This window comes from Lotus japonicus, chromosome 1 (assembly GCF_012489685.1).
Source record: "Lotus japonicus ecotype B-129 chromosome 1, LjGifu_v1.2".
Taxonomy (NCBI): domain Eukaryota; kingdom Viridiplantae; phylum Streptophyta; class Magnoliopsida; order Fabales; family Fabaceae; genus Lotus; species Lotus japonicus.
The window spans coordinates 6,181,592-6,205,316 of record NC_080041.1 but is presented as its reverse complement, the minus strand read 5'-3'; the positions used below and the strand labels follow the sequence as shown (position 1 = coordinate 6,205,316).

Here is a 23,725-nt window from a genome sequence, read left to right as displayed (position 1 = left end):
TCATAAACTAATAGATAGTGATCTCTCAGATAGCAAAAGGAAGTAGAATAAAATACCATATGAGTATTCTCTCGAGGACTAGGAGCTTCTGGTCTTCGAGGCCGTCCACTTCAGCTCCTTCCTCTTATCCTTGACCGCCATCAACAGCCTCCGATACCCCTTCCCCGTGCCGCCGCTTCCTTCGTCCGTGGAGAGCGAGGAGCTTATGGCCGAGTAGCAGAACCTCCCCTCCGTAACTGGCGCGGCGTATCACCTCCTCTCACTATCCTTCTCTCTGACAGCTCCTTTGTTGAGAAGAATGTATGAGTGCTTTTACAGCCTCATAAATCACTTTTTTGGATTTTAATTTAATAAGTTATTTGATATTTAAATAAATAAAAACCATTGATTATAAGATCAATGGCTGTGATGGTGTTGGAGGATGCTGAAGAGAAAATCTGCTGTAGAGGATCTATTCTACAATAATGCATGATGGATAAAGGAAATGGCAAACAAGCATGCACGCTCAAACAACAAAATAAAAATATAATGCAAAACTCTAAATGTTATACAAAATCCCCTAAAATCTACAAATAACTGAGAAGTTAACATACTTGTGAGTGGACAAGATAAATAATCATGTTAATAAGCAATTAGCTCTATCGGGGTTGCAAACTGTGTGCCTAACAACGAAGACTGAATCGTGGCTACAACGACATCAACATGGGTCAATCAAGCAACTTTGAGAAATGAAAGGAGAATATGGTGGCTTCTGAAGATTCCAAACATACCCAAGTTGAAACTGAGTAGGGAAATAAAGGCATCCTCCACTGTCAGCCCAAGGCCCCAGCAAGGGTTTTAGGCCCCAAAAAAATTCACTAAGTAAAAAATGTCTCTCATTCATGTGATAAGCAACTTAACGCGCTGCCGGCCTAAGGCCTAATTGGCAGTTAATAGGCTACTAATTCGCCTATTCCAATTTTTGTGCAATCGCCCGGGAATTGAGAAAGTTCAATTTCACTAAAATAGTTTCATTAGCACTTAAGATATAAGCAAAGTTTTGCAGCTAATTTCGTAGTTAATTATGGAGCGGAGCAAGTTAATAGCTAAATACAGAGATATTTGCATAGCTAATTCTATAGCTAGTGTTGAAGCTAATTCCGGAAGCTAATGCACAGCCATTCACAGTTAGGCAACCAATTCACAGCTAGCCTAATGAAAAAAGATGAACAAGACTAGAGAGTTTATTGTGAGCGATAATTTAACACGTTCTTGAGATCTCAATCGCAAACGGCAAGGGCAAAGCCCGCCAATTGATAGCGGGAAGGAGTGACCGATGTGAAGTAATCGATGGAAAGATGAGGAATGGGCGAAACCGTTGACATAGTGATTAAGGTTTGCAGAAGACTGAGACAAGCAAGATGGTGCGAGTGGAGGAGGTTGGAGACTCTGGTTTGCAGAATCATGCTAAATAAATTTGCTTGATAGCTCAGTGAAGTTCACTATAGATCTTAACGATTGTGTAGTGAGGCCAAGAGTAAAGTATATTGGAAGCTGATGGAAGAACACAAAGCTCTGCGCAAGAAATTTAAACAACTTGAAAATGAAACTGCTTTGGTCCTGCATGGGCAGAATCAGTGTATTACACTTTTTGTTCATTAATCATTATTACAGACTTCTGATAACTTTTAGTTCTTTTGTTGGCAGCTTTGTAATTTCAAGCTTTTTCTTTAAACAAATGTGTGCATATTCAAGGACTTTAGTGCTTTTGTAGTGCTTTCTATAGCTCTCTTTTTTTCTATGAAATCATATCATAACTCTTATTTTTATCTCTCACATTAAATTGGCTATGAGTGCATTAGATGAGGATTATTCTGAAAATAAATTAACAACCACAAATACATTACATTTGAGGAACCTGGCCTAAAGCAAACATTGACAAGCTAGCTAGCTAGGTAAGTCTTTAATTTATTCTTAAAATTGATCATGCTCAAGCTCTCCTTATGCCATTCTTCCTTGCCAATACGCCTCCAATACCGGGCCAATAATCAGAGATAAGCCTAGTATCACCACCGACCATGTAGTCATCACCATCATGTGTGCCTGGAACAAAATTGATAGCCGCATAGTGGTCTCCTTTGAAGATGTAAGCTCGATTGGGCACATGAGAAGCAAAAGCTGCTTCAATTCCACTTTCAAAGACTGTGCCTGCCAAAGAATACCATGAATTTCTAATGGTATCTATGTTCACAGTGTTGGAAGCATAGTTTAGAACACCATAGTGGCCTCCTCTGAAAATGTAAGCTTTATTGCTCTTAGTTGACCTGAATGCAGCATCTATCCCTTTCTCAAACACTGTACTCTTCAAGCAAGGAAAGATGTCAGAGATTGACAAGGGACCTTTGAGTATTTTGTCATCACCTCTGGTTCCTGGAGCATAGTCTATGTAGGCACAAAGGTTCCCGGAGAAGATGTAGGCCTCGTTGCGATCAGTGTCAAAGGCGCAATCTATACCATGTTCTCCAAATGGAGTACCAGCAAGTGATAGAAACCCATCAGAAATACGAAGTAGTCGCCCACCATTCAGAACTTTATCAGTTGTGGATCCCGGACCATAATTCAGCACTACATACAAATTGTTCATGAAGATGTAGGCTTCATTATGCCTAGATGAACGGAATGCAGCATTTATAGAAACATGAGGGATTGGCGACATGATATATATGGTCTTTCTTTCTTATAGATCCATGAAATGAAATCAATTGACAATAGCTAGCAATCAATCCATGGATTTATGCAATTAATCAAACACAAAACGAGGATATATAGGTACGTATCTACATGTACACCAGCTAGAGAGAGATTAAATGCAACAAAAGTTGAAACAACTAGCTCCAAAAGACCAAAACCACGTTCGGATTTCTTTTTTTGGCTTAATCTCAAATTAGTCACTGTTTTTGTCTCGCTCCCAGAAAAATTTGTGGAATAAGTCCCCATTTTTGCAAAACGACTAGAGTCCGTTCTTGCCGGAGGTCAAAACGTCTGGAACCCGTTCTCGTCGGAGCCCAAAGCTCCGGCGAGTGATAAAATGACATGATGACTGTATAAATGAAGCTGACGTGAAATTTTAAAAAAATAAAAAATATATTACACATCATCTAATTAAGAAAATTAAACCTATTTCTATTTCCAACTCTAATTTAATTAATTAACTAAATTTAATCCCTCATCCTTATCCTAATTCACACCAAATTAACCCAATTCCCAATCTTCTTCTTCCTATGTCGTTCTTCTTCAATTCTCCCTTTCTCCTTCCATTCCCAAAATCAACCAACTAGGGTTTCTTCTCCTCCTCTCCACTTCTCTGCTCCGCCACCATGGGGTCCACCAACGCCAAACCTCCCTCATGACTAGCTGCACCCTCCACTGGAAGGAGCTCTCCGACCATTTCTACTCCCTCGAGCAAGACCTCTTCAACAACTCTGAGGCTCTCAAGCGCAAGATTCTCACCCTCGACCACCACACCACCAACTTCCTCCACCTCCTCCGACGCTGCGAGACTTCGATTGACGACAGCGTTCAGATCGCCCTCCACGATCTCGACCACCGCCGCGACGCCGTTCTCTTCTCCCTCACTGACAACTCCGCTGGCGATGAAGGTGAGGTTGACAATGGTGACGGACTCATGCTGAAGCTGAAATCGTTCTGTCTGAGGATGGACGCGCTAGGTTTGTGCGGGAGGCGATGTTGGAGGCAGCCATTGATGGTCACTGTTTGAAGCCTCTCTAGACCTAATTCTGCGCACGTTTTTTTGTTGCTAATCTGGTGATGTTTGAGATTCAGAGGGTGATGTTTGATAAGAAAAGAGAAGAAGAAAGGAAGGAGAAGAATGGCAGAGGAAGAAGAGGAAGAACAGATGAACCCTAAATTTCTGAGTTGATGCAATTGGGAATTGGGGTAAGTAGGATTAGTGTGGGGGGAATTAAGATTTGTTAATTAGATTTGGGTTAGAATTAGAAATAAGTTTAATTATGTTAATTATATGATGTGTAAAATACTATTTTTCAATGTCTTGTCACCTTCGTTTATACAGTCATCATGTCATTTCATCACTCGCCGGAGCTCGGAGCTCCGACGAGGACTGTCTCCAGACATTTTGCAAAAATGGGGACGTATTCCACAAATTTTTCCGAGGAGAGACTTAGATCAGACGGCGAGACAAACATAGTGGCTAATTTGAGGATTAAACCTTCTTTTTTTAGAAAGTGGGTTAATTTTTTTAATACTACTAGCTAATTGTTGAACTTATATTTGATCGGACATCCCAGTGTTTTTAACCATGTATCAAAAAAAAAAGCTCGCTGCCACCACTACCGCCGCCGTCGCTACCACCACCACCACGCTCCACCATTACCACCATCGTTGACACTGTCATCATTATCGCCACTACTACCGTCGCCGCTGCCGCCACCACCACACTCCACCACTGCCACCACCATTGATACCACCATTGTTATCGTCACTACCACCACCGCTATCGTCACCACCCTCCACCAACACTGCTGCCACCACCATCATTGATACCATCATTGTTATCGCCACTACCACCACCGCTGCCACCACCATTGATACCATCATTGTTATCGCCACTACCACCACCGCTGCCGCCACCACCACCACGCTCCACCACTACCACCATCGTTGATATCGTCACTAGTACTGTAACGCCCCAATTTCTCAACTGAGGAATCACATTAGTAATCTAACAAAGTCTAAGGACTATTCTGCAATCCCTAAAATCCAAGGTTAATTTTTTTGAAAATGAGAATGAATACCATAGGGTTGGAAACACACGATAACTTTATATAAATAACCTGTTTCCCGATATATAGTAATAATAGCTTACAACACCATACGCAAGGTTCAGAATAAACATGCGCACTTTAACAGTGGCGGAAGCAAGGCTTTAATAACAGAGTTCTCCTAAAGAAAGGGAGACTCAAACATAAGCCACAAGAAGAGAAGCAAAGCTGCTTCTCACACCTCTACTCCACCGCTTACGACTCGATCTCTAACTCGAGCAGCTAAGCCTCGGCGGAAGGATCTCCATCTCCTAATAGCGTTAAGCGCCCAAACAACAAGTAACAAATAGAAAGGGTTAACTCCATGCAATTACCATGTATAAAAGAGAAAATCATGCTATTCAAATTTAATGACCTAGCATGGTAAATGAACTAGCATCATAACTCAACTCATATAACAACAACTTAACGTCATAACATTTATTCAGGCATCAACAATCCTCAACAATATAACGACAAATCAGATATCAATAATCCTCAACAATATAACAACAAGACAGATATCAATAATCCTCAATAATGTAAACCAAACTAGATATCAACAACCTCAACAATATAGATTAACTCAGATATCAACCACTTAACATATCAGATGACAATAAAACCAACAATATGAGTCAATTAATAACGTTTCAAAAGACGGGACGATGATAGGACCACACATCCTCATCGCCTCTTATAACGTCTCACAAGACGGGACAATCATAGGACCACACCTCCTGATCGCCACTTAGCGTCTCACAAGACGGGACAATGATAGGACCACACCTCCTCATCGCCTCTTAGCGTCTCACAAGACGGGACAATGATAGGACCACACCTCCTCATCGCCTCTTAGCGTCTCACAAGACGGGACAATCACGTGGAACGAAAACCACTGATCTCCACGAAGGCCACACAGTCCGCCACGAAGGCCACATAGTACAATCCAACAACTCATATGCACAAATATATATCAACAATTTCAAATCCAATAATCAAGACAGAGTAACCCTATGTTACTCTTAATATCAACAAGCATACGTCAACTCAATTCCATATCAGCACAAACACATCAAGCTCTATTGAGCGATGAATCCATAATTCATTGTTGGAAAACATAACCCTGTCATATCAACTAGAAAGCAGTAATGACAGAAACCAGTAAACGGTCGAAGCCTCTTAGAAAACGGAGACACACGTCTCAATAAGTTTACTCGGCCGAAGCCTTCAGAAAACATTTGGCCCAAGCCTCAGAAACAGTCAATATAAGCAAGCATACAACATTGCAAGCATAATAATCATAATCCAATGCCAATCAATATAAACATCTTCATCTCAAACGCAGGCAGTGCGATAAAAGCAGGCAAGACTCAAAGACACGCTAAAACTGAGTTACCCTTACCTTCGGGAGTAGCAGTTGGGCATGGAAGTTGTGAACCTAGAACAAGTAAACACAATCATCAACACAAGCCTCACTAGGGAAACACGATCTAATAATACTAATCGAAATCTTAAAGAAAGCTTTTAAAGCTTCAGAGTTCACATTTGGGCACGAATGGACAACGGAAACTTCGTTCACTAAAACGAGCATAACTCGAGCTACAGAACTCGGAATGTCACGAAACCAATGCCAAAATTTCGACAACGGAAAGAGCTACGCAATGGCTCAGGTCATAGAGACCCAAAAATTATTTTTGGACACGGTACCCTAACAAATAGGTTTCGGCCACTCTCAAAAATAGGGTTTCCGAACTTTTTCTTCGATCTAAATCAATTCCTAGGTATTCTTAGGCGATATCTAGGCCAGGGAAACTCTCAGAAAAATTATCGAATCGAAAACTGTCGCAGGGGTATTTTGGTCAATATTTTTAGCTCAGAAACTCAAAATCAGAATTTCGAAAAACAAATTAGATGGGGTCGACACCAACGACGATTATGACGACTAATCCTACTAACGCTAAGCTCAGTCGAGGGTTTTAAGCCCAAAGGACAGAACTTTAGCCAAAAATGGGTATTATGAGCAGAATTGAAACTCGGCGGCAATTCGGCGAGAATCAGCGAAATGTAATCCGCTAAACATGCTCTTGGGAACGCAGGGAATAAGTTTAGATAGAAAGATGAAGTTATTTGGACAGTTTTACAAAATGCTCAAAACTTTGAGCACAGAAAGGCATAGAGAAAAGCGACAGAATTGACGATCAGAAGTAAGGATTAGCATCAGTACCTTGAGGCCTACGCATAGCAACGAACTGTGGGACGATCAGGCAAGAATCGGCGAAAAACTCTTTCTCCTCCTTCCTCCTTGAAGCTCACGGCCAAAGCATGAAAAAGATGAAGATATTTCACATTTTTTTGACTATTTATAGATTGGTCAAAAACTTGGCAAAACAAATATTTCCCGATTTCGATTTTTCCTGTGCAATACTCCGTGAATTCTGAGTGGGTTTCCGATGTCAAGTTTCCAGAACTTGAATCAAGGTTTTGGAATAATCTAAATGGTTAAACCTATTATGCGCATGTAGTGTGTGAATTATAACATTTGATAGTTATTTATATGCAGTGAGGCTAGAGAATGCTAACAAAGTCTGTTGACTTGAATCAAATATTTGACTGGCAATTAATTGTATGCAAAAAAAATCTTAAAAGCGTTTATTTTTTTATCTAATTTTGACTCAGTGTGATATTAATGTAGGATATTATTAAATTATAAAAGTTGATTCCAAATTCTTTCTAGAAGCTAATATATTTAATTATTGAGTTAATATAGGAAAAAAACTAAAATTTTATGTTTTAAAATTGTATTCAACTATTGCTAAATAATTTATATTAAATAGCATGTTTTTTTTCGGAAATTTATTTGAAACCCATTAAAATTAAAATAATATAAACATTTTTTTGATATATAAGAATAAGAAATTTCTTACATTAGTTGTATGTATAAAAATTAATAACATCTAACCAATATTGTTATTAATGTAAATATATTTCAATTATTATTATTATTATTATTATTTCCATTTGAACATTTTCCTTTAATTTTGATTAGTAAATAAATTTAATTAATATTAAAATTTAATTTTAAATATGTTAAATTAAATATTTTCTAGAAATTTATTTATTTCATTTTTTTATTTTATTTATATTGGAATTTTTTTTGCTTGATATATTTAACACAGTGCTGGTGGGGAATGTCTTTGGTCCACATACTGTGTATGAGCGTAGAGTATTTTTTGATTACCTATAAAAAAATATCAATTAGATTTTAAACAATTACTATAATAAAGGAAATTCGAATTTATGAAAAAATTAATTTCTTTTTTAAAATCATTTTAACCATAATATCAAAGAAAAAGAAATAAAAAGTATTTTAGAAAAAACAATCCAACAGTTTTTTGGTACATCGGAAAGATAAATTACACTCTATGGATCGATCCAATATTTATATATATTTATTATAAGTATTTAATATATTTTTTATTAAAATAAAAAGGATTCTTTTTTTGAATCATATTTTCAACTTTGCAATAATGGATGAAATGAAACACGGTTAGAGATGTTCATGTTGTTATCATTTTTTAAAAAAATTGGAGGAGTTGAAAATAATATGATTCTGAACTAATATGCTTTTCTTAGAAAAAGAACCAGTTCAAAAAAAATAGTTTTCATAAGTACAGATGTTTTATTCTTAAAAAAAATTACTTCTAAGTGTAACAAAAATTATAAAATAACTGAAGTTATCGGTTTCAAAATAAGTTTTTTAAGTTTCTATTTTTATAAACTTTTTTTTCAAAAAAATTAGTGTATGTAGTCATAGCCTCATAGGTATTATTGGACACAGCAATTAATGCGGCTAAAAAAGTAGAAATGAGTTTTTTTTATTTTTGAGGGAAAATGAATTACTTAGGAGAGGACATGTGGCATATGTCTTCTAAAAGAAAATCTTCTTTCATATATATATATATATATATATATATATATATAGGTGGAGGAAGAAAGATAAGAAAATACGAGAGAGAAAATGTAAAGATGTGATAGATGATTTGATTGATAGAGAAATAACGAAGGTGGAAAATTTATGGAACTGTGTATGAAGGTGGAATAGATAGATAATTCACACCATACTACTGCACATTTTGGCCTTACTAGTAAACTTATTGTCATTACTTCAAGTTCAAGTTGAGTTGTATAGAAGTGAAAGTCCTACTAAAATATTACATTTATTTCTAATATTATATTTATCAATCTCATGGCACTGGGGTCTCTTTATTTAATATCACAAGTCAACGCACTTAACAATACTTTCTAACTTTGCAAAGATGGTGAAAATTTCTTTAGGTGTCTAAGAGGAGCGGATGTAGCCCAAGTTGTTAAGGGTGAATCAGGATAAATATCATTGTGTAATTTTCTACATATCTCTCTTAACTCCTTCAATTCATTTTATATCTCTCCAGAGAAATAAACTAAGTTTATAAATAGACCACTCTAAACCTACAAAACTTTTTTTTCACTGCTAAACTCTTAGTGTACCCGCTTTACCCCTCAGTGACGGTTATAGGGACCAAGAAGGACAATAAAGAAGAAACAGAGATCTTGAAGAACATGTGTTTGGATTTCAGTTTGGAAAATAGAGTTTGAGTGAATGTGAGTTTGCAAAACAAAGTTTGGATGAAAGTAGGTTGGTTGTAATGTGATTTATGTTTGAATACTTTTATTTCAAAATAGAGTTTGGGGTTGAAAGTATGTTTGATGAATGTAGAAGTGACAATTTAGAGAGTTGAGATGAAAGTCGGTTTGGGGCTAAAAGTGGGTTGGGTGAAGTGGTTTTTAATTTGTCGAATATAGTGGCTAAATTGTGATTAATATTAAAATTAATTTTAAATATGAGAAATTGAAAAGTTTTACATTTAGTAATTAATATAAGATAATTAATCATTGATTTTTTTACACAATAATCATTGAGTCAAATGACATAACAAAACAATTGATAAAAAATTGAACTAATAAATAAGATATATTAAAAAAAACAAGAAATGTTGAATATGCAACACACTTTTTGAATATAATTTTACAATTTTTGATGAGTATGATGACAAATGTTAATTAAAAAACCATAACAAATATCAAGGAAAAATAAAAGGAAAAAAATAAAGTAGGAGAATGAGAAAAAAACTAATTAAAGCCTAAAATTGGATATATATTTCCCTTTAACCCATTTAGAGGTAAAAAAAAGACTTAGATCAAGTTCCTTACATTGTGTGGTTGAAAAAAAAAAACATTCACACTATTCCTTCCTGAAAAAAGGCTACAGGTAACTAAATACGGCTTTATTAATCAAAAAGGGGAAAAGACGTAAGACGGGAGCAGCCCTAAATAGAGGCACTTCCCAATAGAGATTCCGGCGTGGTTTACAACGGGGAAGGCCGCGACAGAGGCTCAGTGGAAGACGCACAATGATAAGAGACAAGAAACAGTAGAATATCAAAGGGAAGAGGATTGGGAGTTCCATTAGCCTTTATTCTATCTACCACTTTGTTTTTTTTGCTGCAGATAATATTTAAACCGGATGTAATATTAATCTCAAGGGATAAATCTAAATTTTGATTTGGTCTTCATAACATGCATGATGTATGTATGTACGTGTATGTATTTGGTTCTTAGGATAAAGATGAAATTTTAACCAGAGAAAACTTACACATGAGAAGATATTCTGGATCCATCAGAGACAAATCGTCATGATCATAATTCCAATATAATAGGTAGAATGAAAAATGGAAGGAGACAGGGAAAATAATAGAGAAAAAGGAGGTATTTTCTTATTTCATCTTATAAATTAAATTCAAATGTTAAACATAAGATGAACATTTATTTCTTCACACCCAATTTGATTATTGTAAACTAGAGGAAGACCTACTAAGTTTTACAACATCCAATGTTCAGCTTGTTGCAACAAGGTAAGAAGCGCCTTATATTGTACATCGGTACACGAATAATCCCTTGTGCACTTTTTGGGTTGTCCGCAGTTCTAATGTCATGTGTGCTCTCCACTTGATGAGCACTCACAATGACCACAAGCAGCATCACCAACTTCAATACCGTCTTCAAATAACCTTCCATTTGTAAATTAGCTTGATATTCGAAGAAAATCTAAATGGTTAAACCTATTATTCGCATGTGGTGTGTGAATTATAACATTTGATAGTTATTTATATGCAGTGAGGCTAGAGAATCCTAACAAATTCTGTTGACTAGAATCAAATATTTGACTGGCAATTAATTGTATGCAAAAAAATCTTAAAAGCGTTTATTTTTTTTATCTAATTTTGACTCAGTGTGATATTAATTTAGGATATTATCAAATTATAAAAGTTGATTCCAAATTCTTTCTAGAAGCAAATATATTTAATTATTGAGTTAATATAGGAAAAAACTAATATTTTACGTTTTAAAATTGTATTCAACTATTGCTAAATAATTTATATTAAATAGCATGTTTTTTCGGAAATTTATTTGATACCCATTAAAATTAAAATAATATAAACATTTTTTTGATATATAAGAATAAGAAATTTCTTACATTAGTTGTATGTATAAAAATTAATAACAACTAACCAATATTGTTATTAATGTAAATATATTTCAATTATTATTATTATTATTATTATTATTATTATTATTATTTCCATTTGAACATTTTCCTTTAATTTTGATTAGTAAATAAATTTAAATAATATTAAAATTAAATTTTAAATATGATAAATTAAATTTTTTTAGTTATTCGTTTATTTCATTTTTTAATTTTATTTACATTGGAATTTTTTTTGCTTGATATATTTAACACAGTGCTGGTGGGGAATGTCTATGGTCCACATACTGTGTATGAGCATTGAATATTTTTTGATTACCTATGAAAAAATATCAATTAGATTTTAAACAATTACTATAATAAAGGAAATTCGAATTTATGAAAAAATTAATTTCTCTTTTCAAATCATTTTAACCATGATATCAAAGAAAAAGAAATAAAAAGTATTTTAGAAAAAACAATCCAACATTTTTTGGTACATCCGAAAGATAAATTACACCCTAGGGATCGATCCAATATTTATTTATATTTATTATAAGTATTTAATATACTTTTTTATTAAAATAAAAAGGATTCCTTTTTTTGAATCATATTTTCAACTTTGCAATAATGGATGAAATGAAATACGGTTAGAGATGTTCATGTTGTTATCATTTTTCAAAAAATTTGGAGGAGTTGAAAATAATATGATTTTGAATTAATATCCTTTTCTTTGAAAAAGAACCAGCTCAAAAACAAAACCAATATCCTTACCTATAAAGTTTTTATAAGTACATATTTTTTATTCTTAAAAAAAATTACTTCTAAGTATAACAAAAAATAAAATAACTGAAGTTATCGGTTTCAAAATAAGTTTTTTAAGTTTCTATTTTTATAAACTTTTTTTCAAAATTATTAATTTAGTAAAATTATTAATTTAGTGTATGTAGTCATAGCCTCATAGGTATTATTGGACATAGCAATTAATGCGGCTAAAAAAGTAGAAATGAGTTTTTTTGTTTTGGAGGGAAAATGAATTACTTAGGAGGGGACATGTGGCATATGTCTTCTAAAAGAAAACTTTCTTTTCATATATATATATATGTCAAATAACCACTTTATCCCAAAAGCTTAAGCTGTTGGGTAAGGGCTACTTTAATGGTTTTATATTATACTTTAACAAGTCAAACAACCACTTATCCCAAAAGCTTAAGCTGTTGGGTAAGGGCTACTTTAATGGTTTTATATTATACTTTAACATGTCCCCTCACGCAAGAGCCCTTTGGGCTTGAAGCATGGATAAGTGCACAGGCCCACCTACCATGTGCTTAATTAAATTCCACTTTTAACTTAGAAAGTCAGGGGAGCAAGGATCGAACTCTAGACCTCTTAGCCATAGAGGCTCTGATACCATGTCAAATAACCACTTTATCCCAAAAGCTTAAGCTGTTGGGTAAGGGCTACTTTAATGGCTTTATATTATACTTTAACAATATATAGGTGGAGGAAGAAAGATAAGAAAATACGAGAGAGAAAATGTAAAGATGTGATAGATGATTTGATTGATAAAGAAATAACGAAGGTGGAAAATATATGGAATTGTGTATGAAGGTGGAATAGATAGATAATTCACACCATACTACTGCACATTTTGACCTTACTAGTAAATTTATTGTCATTATTTCAAGTTCAAGTTGAGTTGTATAGAAGTGAAAGTCCTACTGAAATATTACATTTATTTCTAATATTATATTTATCAATCTCATGGCACTGGGGTCTCTTTATTTATCTCAAATCAGCGCACTTAACAATACTTTCTAACTTTGCAAAGATAGTGAAAATTTCTTTAGGTGTCTAAGAGGTGCGGATGTAGCCCAAGTAGTTAAAGGTGAATCATGATAAATATCATTGTGTAATTTTTTACATATCTCTCTTAACTCCTTCAATTCATTTTATATCTAACCAGAGAAATAAACTAAGTTTATAAATAGATCACTCTAAACCTACAAAACTTTTTTTCACTGCTAAACTCTTAGTGTACCCGCTTCACCCAAAAAAAGTGAAATCACCACTGCAAAGTGTGATTAAAAAAAAAAGTCAAATCGCCAATGAAAGTGGCGATTTACCCAAAAACCGTAAATAAAAAAAAGTTACACTAAAACTGTAAATAACATCTAAAAGTGGTCTATATGTGTACAGAATCCGCAAGAGAGATAGAGGGGAGATTGAGAGATTCAAGGTAAGGTCTGCTCTTTTTTTTTTTCTGTCTCTTTCAAGATGGTGAGCAATGGAGAAGTGAGTAAAGTTTTATAACCATTTTTTTATTCTAATCCTCTATCATTATCAGATTATAAATATTTATATATTTATGTTCAAAGTGTAATTCTATTCAAAATAAATATTCTTTATTTCTATCTCTACTCTTCTTTTTCTTTTCTATTTATATCATACTAAACAACTTATCAAATCTACTTGAAAAATGATTAACCGAACGAAACAGAACACAAACAAAGTGCATCTAATTTCCCATTATTTAATGGTAATCTCTTTGAATGGTGTTCTAGCCAAGAACATAAAGATAAGGTATAGTGCCTAGAGTGCACCAAGAGAGAATCTAGAGAGAGGGTATGTCACTGCCTAGAGAGAGAAAGTATTTGAATTCATATGAGTGTATTCAGGAAAATGAGGAGAGTCCTCTACAATTGGTAATCGTCCCCTATTTATAGGCTAGAGGCCGGGCCTTGATGCGTGTAACTAACTCTAATGGGCCAGTTGGGCCTCGCTATTGGAGGCCCAACTCCAGGCTAGGTGTCCGCTCCTAGGCGAGAACCCCTGGGCGTAGCCTGTCGAGGGGCTCGCCCAGTCCGAATGGTTATATTTATTCCTAATTTACCTTATTCATACGTACATTTCGTTTCAAGCCATTGCTCATTTGCTCATAGTATTTCTCACACCTTTCTCCCTACTTATATATTCTATCTTTCTCTCCTCAATCATACGTGAACAAAACATTTTAGTTTTAAAATTTTTACCTACTTTAAGGGAGGAAAAAAAACCGAAGGTGGTTTTGGAGCCAATTGTTTCATCTTTTTAAATTTAATCTTTTTTATCTCTAGCTTTGTGTGTAGATACATGTCTATATATCCTCGTATTGTGTTGTGGTTAATTGCATAAATCCATGGATTGATTGCTAGCTATTGTTAATTTATTTCATCGATCTGCTATAAGCAATAAAGATCACATATATCATGTCGCCAATCCCTTCTGTTTCTATAAATGCTGCATTCCGTTCATCTACCAAAACTGAGGCCTACATATTCATGAACAATGAGTATGCATTGCTGAATTATGGTCCGGGAACTACGACTGATAAAGTTCTGAATGGTGGACGCGTATTTTGTATTTCTGATGGGTTTCTATTTTTAGCTGGTACTCCATTTGGAGAACATGGCATAGATTGTGCCTTTGACACAGATCGCAACGAGGCCTACATCTTCTCCGGGAACCTTTGCGCCTACAGGTGAAGACACAATACTAAAAGGTCCTTTGTCAATTGCTAACATGTTTCCTTGCTTGAAGGGTACAGTGTTTGAGAAAGGGATAGATGCTGCATTTGCATACACGTTAGTTAGGGGCAATGAAGCTTACATATTCAGAGGAGGCCAGTATGGTGCTCTAAACTATGTTTCCAAAACTTTGTACACTAATGCTGCCATTAGAAATCTTTGAAAGTGGAGTTGATGCAGCTTTTGCTTCTCATGTCCCCAATCGAGCTTACGTCTTCAAAGGAGACCAATGTGCAACTATCAATTTTGTTCCAGACTCCACTGATGATGATTACATGGTCGGTGGTGCTCGTGAACTTATCTCTTATTTTCCCAGTGTTGGTGGTGTATTGGCAAGGAAGAATGGTATATGCCTTATATGGGGGAAGGCTTGAGCACGGTCAACTTGTATTGTTTTCCTCAATGTAATAATGTTTGTGGTTGTTTATTTTCAAAATAATAATTCATTCACGTGTCCAGTACATTCCTATCATACTTAATAAGAGATATACGAATCTAATGGATATCAATCACAATCATAGTCGTCAAAAGTGGTTGTTTAAACTCCTAATTTAAAAGTAGTTATTCACTATTGGGAAAATGTTTAACTTTCACAGCATGTAGATGTAGGTAAGAATCACTAAGAGCAATTTAAAAATAACTTCTTTTTTTTCTTCAGAAAATAAGGAAAAAATAGGCGGTGATTCCAACCAAATTAAAGTCGCTGAAAAACAAGGGCGAAATCAAACCAGATTAGAAACGTACAGCGCGGCGCACGTCGATGGAGCAATAGTGAGCGTCATAGGCGGTCGTCGGGGCGGTGCTTGAAGCTGAAAGGTGGCGCTGGAACAGAATGGAAAAAGTCGCAGATCTCGGCGGATGATGATGGTGGGGATGGAAGCATGTCGCCGGGGAAGGAAGAGAACAAGCAGTTGCAGGAAAAAAAAGGAAAGAAAAAAAACTTGCAAAAGGTGAAGGATGCAAGGGCACAATAGGGAGAATGATGCTATAAAAAAGGGAGAGAAGAGTGATGGGGATGCCGCCACGCACGGAGGAAGGGTGGTGCGGCGGCCACCATGAAAAACCCTAAACTCAGAAGCAAGAGAGAGTTATAGATGGAAAAAGTTTCACGTGTACTATTATAGGTCATCTACTCTCTTGCATCTTGCAAGACCTAGGGTGGCATTTGCACCCTAGAAGCCATCGAAATTTTATCCTTACATATTTACCATGATGCATGTAAATGGCAAGGCGTTGTCTTAGGTGCAATTCCAATTAGCTAGGTTTTGCATTGGTGCAATACTTCTAAGAGTCGTTAGATTTAATGAGCCACAAGATGGGTTATCGATTATCTGTTCAATTTGTAATTTACTAGTTAGAGTTTATTATAATTATAATTCTTTTTTTTTTTTGGATAAGCCAGCTAATGCATTAATAGGCAAAATGGTGCCACCCAAAAACAAAGTCACAATACAAAGAAGAAACAAAGCAAAAGGAGAAAAACTAATAAACCAAAATAAAAACAACAAAAGGAACCAAATACAACCTAGGAGCGAGCCCATGGATGGAAGACACGAGAAGAAACACCCGTTGTGCAACCTCCAATAATCTAAACCAGCACCCATAACAATCACACAGCATACCGTGGAACTGAACGAAGACCACGCCAACCCCGAGAGCAACCACCTTAGCCCCCACAACACACCACATCACCTCTGAAATCAAGAGACCCAACGCCAAAACCCAAGCGCACCACCCTACCTCCCACACAACCAACTTATTCCCCCAAACTCACCCCCTGAAAAAACACACAATCGGATTAAGGTTCCACTCATAAACAGAAAACTGAAAACCGGCCCCTTCACTTTATGCGCGAACCACTGCCAAGTTATAAACTAAACCAGCTCAAATACCTCCACAACATGCACCTCCGCCCCTCTAAAAACCACAAAATTCCTCAACAACCATAAAATTCTGGTTCACGCTCAAGACAGATGTCAAACACAATGTCCAAGACAACGCGTACAACATATGGCACAAGATAAATCACCGCAGCAACAACAACACAGTAAAAACAGAAGAAAAAAAACAATAACAAAGAATATAGATGATTGGTAACTGTTGGTAAATCCGCAAGTGAACGAATCCATCCGGTATTAATAATCGAACCACAAGGATTGTGAGTGACTAAATTCGGTTTAAGCCTTGAGTATGAAGGTTTGTTTTATTGAAACAAGATATGTCGAAGTAATAAAGGGGAAAATAAACATAAACTTAGAAAAGAACATGCTTTGGGTTCTTGCTCAACTAGTCAATTCAAGCACATCATTCTAAGCACATGTTCTCATGAATCTCTCCATGATGCTATAACCTAGTTACTCACTTATTGATTCCTCACATAAGCAATTCTCTCATACTAAAAGCTAAGCTCAATTCCTTGTGTACTTAGTCATTTATATGAGGTTTTATATCATGCAATTTCAGGCCCACAAACCGCAACCCTTCCTCTATTCCTAGTAGCCAAGATAGAAGGAGTAATCCCAAATCGGTTCCCTAATCTATAACAAACATCCGTTCTGATTATAGACAAGCATAAAGTAAGCATGCATATATACAAGCTTATATTGAAATTCAGAAAATGGGATTCAAGGATAGAAGAAGAACATGGGGAAAAGAACTTAAGATTATAACTTAAAAGGAAAAGTCTTACAAGAAAACCAAAGCAACAGAAGAGATTAGCTGGCGAAGAACCTGAATTACAAGCTTGGAAGCCTTCTCTCACTCTCCTAGATGTTTCTCTCATTCTAAACTTATGTAAAAATGGAATGGGTATCAAATATTACAAAAGAAAACCACTAAAAACCTATTTATAGGCAAAATAGTCGAGCTGGGGCGCTCAAGCGCTGCCCTGGGGCGCTTGAGCACCCATATAGCAGAAGCTAGCATTCCTGCTACTGGAAGGCTGACGCTCAGGCGCCAGGCATGGGCGCTTGAGCGCCAGATACACGTTCTGATGGTCTTTTTAGCTTCTTGTAACCCCCCTTTGAATGTTTCCATCAATTCTTCAAGCTTTTTACCCTTCCTTCTTCATGAGTTACCTGCTGAAGCACTTAAGGACCAAGACAAGGAAAAATATCAAGAAGTTCAAAGGGCTTTTAAGCACAATAGTCCTCACAATTCCATGGAAAACAAATGCTAGTCATAAACTCTATAAAAATGCAAGAAAGACCCTTATAAAACTACATAATTACTAAAATCAAATAAAAACTCAAATAAAGATAAAAATGCATGAGAATGCATGAAACACTACATGAGACAAAGAAAAAAGACTCAAAACTAGCAAAGAAATGACCCTAAAAACACTACTAAATCCGGGTCATCACACCACTATACTCAATGACAGCTCGCCCTCGAGCGTCACTAAGATTAGCTTGCCTTCAAGCACAAAGAATTACTCCCAACACACATGCCAAAAGAGGGATACATTTTCAGAAAACCGGGGGATCAAGTAAATGCAGCTAGTTCCAAGAGAAAGATTCAACAATCAACTTTGTGCAACTCTCAAACAAAGAAGAATTAGAGTCCACTATGAGAAGCATTTAGAGCTAACATCCTAGCATGAGACAATTGTTTAGTGCACTAAGCACACAAGCAAGTTCATAGGTTCTGAGAATCATTCACTCAAGAGCAACTAAAGTTGACAATGCATTATTCAATGAGACTTGAAAAGGGTTGTAATGTTGGCTAGGTAAAGCACAAGGTAGGTGGTCCCTAAGGAAGACTAAGGCTGCACAAAATTTGAGTGTGGTCCTTCATGAAAACCGGAGCTTAAAGCAATTGATACTTAGCACACAAGTCTCTTAACCTCTTGTTATTTCAGAACTTTTTTCCTTTTTTTTTTGGAACTCCACCTTTGCACTGGAGTTCATTTTTTTTTTACTTCTTTTTGGAACTCCATCTGGGCCATGGAGTTCATTTTCTCTTTTCAATTTTTTCAATTTTTTTCTTTGGGGTAAGACAATTGCATTTTTATAAACTAGCTCCATTAAGAGTTAAGAACCACAACTCCCCATTGAATCCAACCAATCATTCAACTCAAATAAACAAGGTAACAATAAAATCTCCATAAGGCTCAAAAGGGTCAACTAGGGACAAATATATAAAGTACAAGCTTTGCAGTTCAAGAAAACCTACCAGTCTCAAAAATGCAAGTCTCATAGAGCTACTCTCAAGGGTGGAAAAATGAAACACAGAACCAAGAAGTGCAAGTGAGTCAGGATCCTCCAGGGAAATTATATAGTGAAGGGTCAAAGAAGGACCCTTGTGGACTCACATCAACTCTATCCTCAAGACAACACTTAGAAGATCGAAGTCTCTCCCTCTCTTTCCGAAACATACAATCACTCCCCAAAAGAAAGCACAAAGTATTCACTTAAAAACATTTTCAAAACCAGCATCATGTAAGTGAGCAAGAGTTGGGAACATGTCATTTGAGTAAAGGGCATGAAGACCAAGGTATAAAAGACTCTATAAAACAATGCATGATCGAAAAGGATAAACAAAATCTATAAAAAAAAGGCTTAAATGCATTTTGTGCCCCTGATGTTTCATGGGCGTGCAAATGACACCCCTCTTCTAATTTTGTCAACGTTTGTGCCCTTCATGAAACAAAAAAGTGTAGCGTTTACCCTTTTGTTAGTTCAATGTTAGTAAACTAACGGAGGGGCTGACGTGGATTTAATTTTTCTTTTCTTATTTGCCACGTGGATTTTAATAACTGAATAACAAAAAAAAAGAGGGGCACGTGCCTAATGTTAACCCTAAATCCCCAAATTAGAAACACAGAGGAGGAAGAAAGGGCTCGCGACGAAGAACACGAGCAAGAGAGCTCAACAAATCGCGAAAGGGAAAGGGAAAAGGCTAACGGCTCGCGACGAAGAAGAGGCATACATGGGTGGGGAAAGCCATTTCTCTGGAGGGAGCTCTGTTTCCAGTGGCTACGGTCGAAGGAGGAACGTTGTTTTGTGCAAGTGTGGAGAAGTTGCCCCGGTTGTGACTACTTGGACGAACGAGAACAGAAATATTGGTAGGCGGTTCTATGGATGTGGCAGGTTTAAGGTAATGTTTTGGATTATTTGTTGAAGGTTGATTAATTGTTGTGAACGTGGTTATGCTTGATTTGAAATTGTTGGGAAAATTTATTTATTCTCAGGAACAGAAAAGGAGGCACTGTGATTTCTTCTAGTGGTATGATGAGTTGGAGGGTAACTTGCGTGACAAGAAAATAATTACAGGCTTGTTGCGTAGAGTAGATGAGATGAAGAAGAACCAAGCAATGTTGATCAAGTGTTGTGTGCTGGGATGGTTTGTAGTTGTGTTCCTGTTGATTGTATGTGCAATTCTAATGGTGAAAATGATGAAGTAGAATTAGGGTGAGAGGATGATGTAGTAGAAGTAGGAGAGGATGTTGGGTTTATTTGTACTGTGTGTGCCATTAGTGCCTATGTATTGTGTGTGCCATTAGTGCATATGTATGGAACTTGAAATGGATAAATGAAGTTGAGTAATTTGTCCTCAAATTTTTGTTGTTTGAAATGATGTCTGCAAGCACAATGTTCTACCTATGCTATCTACTATTTTTAGTTGTCATATGGAAATTCAAAATGGATAATTAACATAACACAGTGGCTAACGTAATCATAGATTCCAAATTCAATGGAAAATGTCATACAAAACCAAACATGGATAACATCCCTTGCAAATTACAATAGATAAAGTCATACATTAACTAAAGGCTTAAATAAGTTCATTACATAACCAGAAAACACCAAGACTAAAGTTCCACACAAAATGACACCAACACAAAAAACAACATAATCAAGGCCCATAATCAACTAGTGCTCTCTTGAGTTCCAACTACAGCTCTTGGTCTCTTTCTTCTTCTTGTGGTTGCACCAGAAGGAGGTAGTGTAGCTGTTATTGTGCTGCCATGACCTGATGAGGGCTGTGAAGCTGGCAGAGAAGATGGTTGGGAAGCTGGTTGGGAAGCTGCCTGGGAGGCTGGTTGGGAAGTTGGTTGGGAAGCTGGCTGTGGAGCAGTTTGGGTTGTAGCTGCTTCAGGAGCCTTCCTCTTTCTTTTTGCAGCAGGTTTGTACTTTGGTTTCTGAGGCCCTTTTCCAGCCCTTGAAGCAGCAGATGCACTTTTTGTTCCAGGAACTGTTCCACTTCCAGAAGCCTGGCCAGGTGGACCTTCTTTGGATTTTTCTGAAAAATTAGAAGCAAATCATTCTCAGTCAATAATATTGATATAGAGTTCTAGTATAAACTAAAAATTGCTTTAATTTTACCTTGTTGCCCCCATTTTCTATGTCCCTGTCAGCACCAGTTTTACCTCCACATGTCCTCACATTATGCCCCCAATGTCACATGGCCATTCTAGAACATAGAGACAAGCCAATCATTTCACTGGTTGAAGGATTGAAGCGCTATATCACCTCTAGGATTGTGAAGCAAAGACATTTGATGATGAAATATAGAGGGAATATAGCTCCTATGATTCAACAAAAATTAGAGGATAACAAGAGAAAAGCAGAAAGTTGGTCTCCTGAATGGAATGGGGACACAGAATACTCTAAATTTGAGGTTTCAAGTGGTCCATTTCTGAAGTATGGTGTGGAGCTCAAAGACAGTCATTGTGCTTGCAGAAAATCGGACTTGACAGGTATCCCATGCTGTCATGCAATTGCTTGTATGTGGTATAATCGCAACCACCCTGAAAACTTTGTGCACAACTACTACAAGTAAGTACTCATGAACATACCACTCGTATGGGGTTCTCATTTATTTACACTTAATCTGTGTGTTTGCATATTGCAGGGGGATACATTTCTAGCAACATATTCCTACATCATTTTACCTAACAATGGCCCAAAATTGTGGACTAAAAGCAATCTTCCACCAATTCAACCACCATATGTAAGGAGGGCACCTGGGAGGCCAACGAAACTAAGGAACAAGAAAAATGATGAACCAAGAAACCCTTACTAGATTCCAAGAAATCAAACAAAAGTGAAGTGCTCGCACATATTGTTCACTTGGAGGTCACATAGAGAATTAGTGCTGAAATGGGCCCTTGACCATTGCTTGGCAGGTATCTGATAGAGGTCCATCCATGCTTGTTCATTCATCTCCTTCAGCTTCTCCATAGCCCTATCAAATTGTGGTACAGTGCATGCTCTTGCAGCAACCCACAAAGCACCTTTCATCTCCATTCCTGGGTATTTCTTCCTCCAATTACCATACACATGTTTCACACAAACCCTATGCTCCACATCACCTGCCAATGACTGTAAAGTGGGAACTAGACCCTAAGTGTGAAAATAGTCAAGAAATTAGTTCATGTTTAGGATAAAAGTGAACAAAAAATTACAAATAAACAAAAATTATAAATTACCTTATGTTGATCTGAAATAAATGCCCATCTCTGTTGCTTTACCAAGTTCAGGTCTTCCAGCAATAAAGCTACAAACCACTCCCAAGAGTCTCTAGTCTCAGCTTCAACAATGACAAATGCAATGGGGAACATCTGGTTGTTTCCATCCTTTCCAACAGCTGAAAGGAGCTACCCTCCATACACACCTTTCAGAAAGCAGCCATCCAGTCCAATCAGTGGCCTACAATGATTTGCAAATGCGAGCCTGCAAGCAGCAAAACAAACATACATCCTTTAAAAAACAAGACCATTTGCTCCAAGAGAGCTCTTGATGATGACTGTGCTATGTGGATTGCTTCTAAGAAGCTCATCAGCATAGCTCCTGAGATTTATGTATTGGTCCCTTTCTGCCCCATCAATCATCTTCTTTGCAGCTGCCTTAACCCTGGAGGCTTGAAACCTGTTAAGGACAACACCCTATCTTATCTGTCCCTCAGCTATCACTGACTTGCATTTCAATCCAGGATTATGTCTTATAGTTCGAAGCAACTTCTTAGCAAGGATTTGTGGCCTGGCATGTCTATTCTTTGATGTCCTATAGCATGTGTGTTCATCTACAAGACTCACAATCTGCCAGAAGTTATTCTGCTTATACTTGGACAACCTGCAGTAGAAAGTGCACTCTCCCTCACACTTGACAACCACTTTCTTACTATCACTCTTCTCAATTATCAAATTCTTCCTCCTCTGAAGAGCATACTATCACCATCTTTATTACCCTGCCAACTGGCCTGTTCATGAAAGGATATTTAATGAAGAGGTTTTCCTCCACTAACTACTATCAAATCCCTTTCAAGACTCAATCGTAGTATAGTATCGGGTTTTGTCGTCTCCACAGGGATTGTGTTGCTACGTATTAATCTCACTAGCTAGATGTTGGATGATCGATTTAACAAGTAAAATGTGATTTTATGTAAATAAAAGAGAAAATATATTTAAAGCGATAAAAGAAGTTTCACGGAGGCAAACAAAGAAGAAAGTGTATTTGGAAAATGAGTTCACTTGATTTACTACTTATTATCAACCAATATACTCTTATAAGATGAAATTAACATTTAAGATGCCGATAAGAGCTATTCACCCACTAATTTCTTAGCTAAGTGAATCTACCAATTAAGAACCTAGCCTTGATTCCTTAAGCCCTAGTGATCATAAAAGGAGCATTATAGCACATGCCTACTCGATAAGACATTCCCAAGCTCTGTTCCTAACCTAAGAAGTTCATGTCCTAGCGGATAGAATCTCTGACTGTCACTCAAGAAATTCCAATAGTTCCTACTAGATAATCATATCCTAGAGAGGT

General features: G+C 36.5%; 2 protein-coding genes and 1 pseudogene across 2 annotated transcripts; 1 reads left to right on the top strand and 2 right to left on the bottom strand.

Annotated features, from left to right (window-relative positions):
- Positions 1–1,969: 1,969 nt before the first annotated feature.
- Positions 1,970–2,695, bottom strand: LOC130710623 (albumin-2-like). Its single transcript, XM_057559984.1, has one exon. It carries the CDS (start codon positions 2,693–2,695, stop codon positions 1,970–1,972), a length of 726 nt encoding a protein of 241 aa, XP_057415967.1.
- An 11,938-nt stretch (positions 2,696–14,633) lies between these two features.
- LOC130710542 (albumin-2-like) lies at positions 14,634–15,325 on the top strand (annotated as a pseudogene).
- A 5,495-nt stretch (positions 15,326–20,820) lies between these two features.
- Positions 20,821–21,449, bottom strand: LOC130710467 (uncharacterized). The gene is made up of 2 exons (XM_057559783.1): positions 21,425–21,449; positions 20,821–21,194 (listed from the first exon to the last, which is right to left on the bottom strand). The coding sequence occupies exons 1-2, from the start codon at positions 21,447–21,449 to the stop codon at positions 20,821–20,823; spliced, it is 399 nt and encodes a 132-aa protein (XP_057415766.1).
- Positions 21,450–23,725: the final 2,276 nt, after the last annotated feature.

Bases quoted from the DNA above. Each gene is read 5' to 3' on its own strand.
- LOC130710623 (XM_057559984.1), bottom strand. From the start codon at position 2,695: ATGTCGCCAATCCCTCATGTTTCTATAAATGCTGCATTCCGTTCATCT.
- LOC130710467 (XM_057559783.1), bottom strand. From the start codon at position 21,449: ATGTCTTTGCTTCACAATCCTAGAG. The intron at 21,195-21,424 runs GTGATATAGCGC...CTAATTTTTCAG, and splicing joins TTTGCTTCACAATCCTAGAG to AAAAATCCAAAGAAGGTCCA.